The sequence below is a fragment of the Sinocyclocheilus grahami genome, unplaced genomic scaffold (genome assembly GCF_001515645.1).
Source record: "Sinocyclocheilus grahami isolate Dianchi unplaced genomic scaffold, SAMN03320097.WGS_v1.1 scaffold481.1, whole genome shotgun sequence".
In the NCBI taxonomy this organism is placed as follows: Eukaryota; Metazoa; Chordata; class Actinopteri; order Cypriniformes; family Cyprinidae; genus Sinocyclocheilus; species Sinocyclocheilus grahami.
In genome coordinates this window covers 648,117-653,293 of record NW_015505660.1, presented here as the reverse complement: position 1 = coordinate 653,293, position 5,177 = coordinate 648,117, and the positions used below count along the sequence as shown (strand labels likewise).

The 5,177-nt window shown below is 33.5% G+C and overlaps 1 protein-coding gene across 1 annotated transcript in view; it reads right to left on the bottom strand.

Moving 5' to 3' along the window:
• The window catches only part of ankrd53 (ankyrin repeat domain 53), a 4,693-nt gene extending 1,296 nt beyond the window's left edge, over positions 1 to 3,397 (bottom strand). Inside the window, exons 1-2 of the mRNA XM_016236076.1 lie at positions 3,365 to 3,397; positions 1,308 to 1,510 (exon numbers count right to left, since the gene is read on the bottom strand). Of these exons, the coding sequence (XP_016091562.1) occupies positions 1,308 to 1,510; positions 3,365 to 3,397 (236 nt within the window). The remainder of the gene's footprint in view (positions 1 to 1,307; positions 1,511 to 3,364) is intronic.
• Positions 3,398 to 5,177: the final 1,780 nt, after the last annotated feature.

Below are 5,177 nucleotides of genomic sequence, written 5' to 3'. Positions count from 1 at the left end.
CACAGCACACACTGGCCCAGCTTAACCGATCACAGCACACACCGGCCCAGCTAACCGATCACAGCACACACCGGCCCAGCTAACCAATCACAGCACACACCGGCCCAGCTAACCAATCACAACACACACCGGCCCAGCTAACCAATCACAGCACATTTCGTATTTCAGAAGGCGGTCCTTCATTTGATACAGGACCTATTTGAGCCGTTCATGCCAGACTGGGGAGAGAAGTGTTGTAATAATGTAAAATATGTGAAAAATAATGTTTTTCGAACAACCTAGTATGAGAGCCTGTTCTAGTACACCCCCAAAACAAAATCAAGGCTTTGTAAAAGACCATATTAGGACCCCTTTAATATATAAGGACACAGTTCTGACACCATAACTTTACTAAAATCATGATTATGCTGACAATGTATCCATATGTCTGCTTTTTCATCCACTGGTAATTTGAGTTCAGTATCTAATAATTTAATAGTCTAATTTTGCACTATTCATTAGTGCATGTTTGTATATTAGTGCAAAAAAGATGATAACTTGCTTAACCTTAAAAAAATTATTAAATGTTTCCAGTCCTGGTCTAATTTTGCACAATTTGTCATCAGTGCATGTTATTAAAATAAAAAAAACAACAAATAAATTATATTATTTATTCAATATTGTTTTAAAATCTTAGGATCAACATATAATAACTTGCTCCACCTTAAAAAAATTACTTTACTTTTCAATTGAAGTTAACAAATCCTGGTCTAATTTTGCACAATTCATCAATGAACAAAAAATAAATAAAATAATGACAATATAAAATAAAATAAACAAATATTATCTAATATTTTTTTCAAAATTACTTGCCTTTTTGGCTGATCAATCCTGGCGTCATTTTGCAGAATTCATCCGTGCATGTTATTAAAATATAAATAAATAAAAATTCATTTAACACAATAAATACATGTATTATTGTTTTCGTAATCTTTGATCAAAATATAGTAACATGCTTTACCTCCAGAATGACTTTCCCTTTTCTTTTCTCTGATGTTGCCTATTCTTGTCTGATTTTGCTCATTAGCTCATGTTATGTAACACCCACCTTTCCTAATCCAATCAAAACCTAGTATGTAAAACCAAGTCCCGCCCATTTTCCCCCTTGTTGAATATCCAGTTTCACTCCAAAATAATAACTAAAATTGGTTGTAAATATTGTTTCACGCTGACTTTGATGAAAGAAACAAAGTCATCTGCATTTTAATACTCATATCTGTGTTCACCTTCATTATTAGATATGAATCTTAATGATAACGCGTTCATACACATTGATCTGGGCTCCATGTTCCAGCAGGTAAATGAGGCAGGCGTGTGTGTTGGGTCGGCTCTGAGCAGTCAGCACCATATGTACAGGTCTGCGTCCATGAGGACAACTGCTATTCACATCCGCAGAACCACCATCCTCCAGCAGCAGCTCCATACAGTCCAGGTGTCCATGTAGAGCTGCTATATGAAGCACACTGAGACCCTGACACACAAACACACACACTTACATCATACAGTTGCCCCGACAATATCTAGACACTTAAACCAATAGATGAACTGTTTACAATGAAGACAAAGAGCGTTGCACATATTGTAATGAACTACAGTGGGTACGGAAAGTATTCAGACCCCCTTAAATTTTTCACTCTTTGTTATATTGCAGTCATTTGCTAAAATCATTTAAGTTAATTACTTTTTCCTCATTAATGTACACACACACACACACACATATATATATATATATATGTATATATATATAATGATTTTATTTGTTTAACTAATGAGCATATCATGTAATTATTAATATGCTTACATTTTTTTAATTGATTGGCAGCCTTATTTTTTATGTAACAGGAAAAAGTGACACTGTGAACTTCTGAACTGCAGTGATTCTGGGCCGCTGTGAGCCTAAAGGCAGAGGAAGGGGTCATTCTGACAAAATGTCAATAGAAACTGATCCTAACTCCATCTTTAACTGCCCTCAAACTATGTCACATCTTTCGAAAGAGAGCCACCTCGCTGTGCTGTCATAAGGTCATGTACCCAGCACATAAACTCAGGGCAGAGATGAGGATCACGACCTTTGTGTGCTTCATCTCTGATCTGGGATCAGTTCAGTTGGACAGCTAAAGGGAGCAAAGGGACACGGAAGAAAACGAGCCTCTGGTCACAGACCAGCAGAGCGCAGTGAGATTAAATGGGGGATGGAGGAAGGAAAGATTACAGATGAATGTTGGCTGATGAAGCTTGCTTTAGGCTTCCCTGAAAATGAGATCATGTATTTCTCTTGCCAGCTGTTGTGCATTACTATTGGATGCTGTCTAGACCAATAAGGATGTAGCTAGTCTGATGTGGGCGGAGCAATGATTCCAGCACAAATTACTGAACACCAATGAAAACAAACATTGCAAAGGCCAAATGTGCCTGAGGAGAGTCTCTCTCCGACTCAAGTGAACACTCAATTGAGTCAGTAACACTTTCCAACAAATCTTTATATGTTAATATTAGTTAATGCAACAATACTCTAATGCTAATTTACATATATTAATACATTAAAGTATAAATAACATGAGTTAATGTGTAGATAAGCTGTAAAAAATGTTGTTATGATATTGCCAAGGTTATTAAAGCTACAACCATCATTTTTTTGTTACTTGAAGTAAAATAAATGATAACAGAAAAAAATAATAAAAACATATAAAAACTTTAAACTTTAAAAAAAAAAAAAAATTTTAGCTATAGTTGCCAAGGTAACATTTCTTATTTTCATTTAGTTTAACTTAATACTAAAATAACTGAAATAAAAATAAATAAAAACTATATAGACATAAAAAAATAAACCTAATAAAAATGACAATTGAATGACTAAGACAAATGACTATGAAACTAAAACTAAAACCGTTAAAACATTTGTGTTACTTTTATTCAAATAAACATGAACTGAAATAAAATAAAACACATTAAAAATAAACATATTTTATTTCAACATTTCTATTTTTCATTATTTTAAAAGTAAAATACAAATCAATAAAACTATATAGACAATTTTAAAAAACAACAACATAAAAATGACAAAACACACAACGAAAAATTTAAAAATGAAAATGGAATATGTAAAAATAAAAACTCAAAATATGAATAAAAACTTTAGTATTAGAAAACAACACTGCGGCCTAAAGTGCATTAACTAATTGTAAAGTGTTTCCACATTTTATTTTCATAAAATTGAAAAGTAAGATATCCTTGAAAACCTTGAAAAGTAAGATGACGTCATCCAAAAAGTGAAGTATCGTCATACATTTTTAAAGACAAACTTTTTTGGAGCAGCATGTACTACCAAATCAACCGCTGTAGGACCAGGATGACACATTTAGAAGGTAAACAAGATCCATTTCGATTTCAAACTGAATTGAATGTGAAAATTATATGAAGTGATGGATGGCTGTTCCTTGAACTTTAGCTAAAAGATCCACAAAAAAGCGCATCCATATTTGATGCATCACATTTTGCAAGGCTCATTCTGAGCTGGGTTCATGTAAGTGCGCTGATGATGTCTCTCTAGTCTCCTTGAGTTTCTCATCCTACTGTTTCTTTTATACTGCACCTCTCTCTCTCTCTCTCTCTCTCCGTTCAGCCCTACACTAATGCACACTGGCATATTCTGCAGCTCTGAGTCGCAGTGTAGCTTGGTGAAGCGCAGTGACCGTATGACGACCCCACTCACCCACCCCGCTCGGAGAGAGAGAGATGGAGAGTGTAGAGAGGAAGGCAGAAGAGGATGAGATCAATAAAGCTATTTAATGCAGTCTGCTTTATATAAAGCCATGAAATGAAAGAAGACAGTCCTTTAAGATCCCAAAATTGCAGTTTTGTGGTTTTTATTTCATGTCTGTTGGTTTTGAGTTAATCTGTAAGCTAAACATAGACAAAAACATAATTTAAAAAGACGGTTAAAATATGTTTTTCTCTTTCAGGATAAATGGAGGGGGGAGGGAAAGCATGGTTCTTCTTGATTGGCAGATTTTTGTCCAAACAGATGCTCTCTTGAAAGAAATGCTCCTCCCCCTAATACTAAGTACAGGGTTTCTGGAGGTTTTATGAAGGTAAATTTAAGACCTTTTAAAAACAAGTAAATAAATTTAAGGAATAAGCTGAATGGAACAAAATATGTCTATATGGTCTATAAATGGAAATGTCTTGTATTAGCATTAGCAATGCTTAAACGTCTGAACTTCCTATAGATCTCCATAACTTTTTATTGGATTTTACAAAACAAACTGTATACCTTCTGATCACACTGCGAAAAAGTAATGCTCTTTTGCCGTACACTGTAAAAATGTTTTAGGTGCACAGTGTCATTCACACAAACACTAAATACCATCCTGGTAACACACATGAAACTGAAATAATGCAATAAACATTCATTTAATAACATTAGGTGTAACACACAACCCTAATATACAAAACTGATTAAAAAAAACTAAGAAGAAACATAGTTATTTCAACAAAAAAACATCACATTTGAAATGTAACATGGAATTCTGGGAATGTCAATTTACGGTTATTCACTGTAAATTATACAGTCTTTTTCACTTCCAAAAACGGTATACTACCGTAAAATTAATGTCCAATACATGTAATGTCCAATACTATTTTCACCGTATATAGTAGGGGAATTTACCATTAACCATTTAACAGGTTTTTACTGTAGCACTTTTACAGTCTTTTACCGTTAAATTCACGGTCATTTTTTACAGTGTATTTTTGTTTAATCCTTTGTCTAAGGATTATTAAATCAAGATGCATTTACTTGAAAAGCAAATTATGTAAAAATAAGAAGTCTTGTTTTCTGAGAAATTTATCAAAATTAAGTGAGTTTATGCATAAAACTAGAACAAATATTTGCTAATAGGGTTAGAAAAAGCAACTTCATTCAAAGAGAGAGCAAATTCTCACAGAGAAAAACAGAAGTTTGTTTGTGTTTTAAGCACGAACTCACTTAATTTTGTTCACATTCTCAGAAAACAAGACTTCATATGTTGCATCTCAAGTGAATGTATCTTGATTTAGATATGTTTAAATATTTGTATTGGAAAATAAAAATATTGAGGAAGATATTAATTTGAAGTCCATGCAACATTTAATGCATG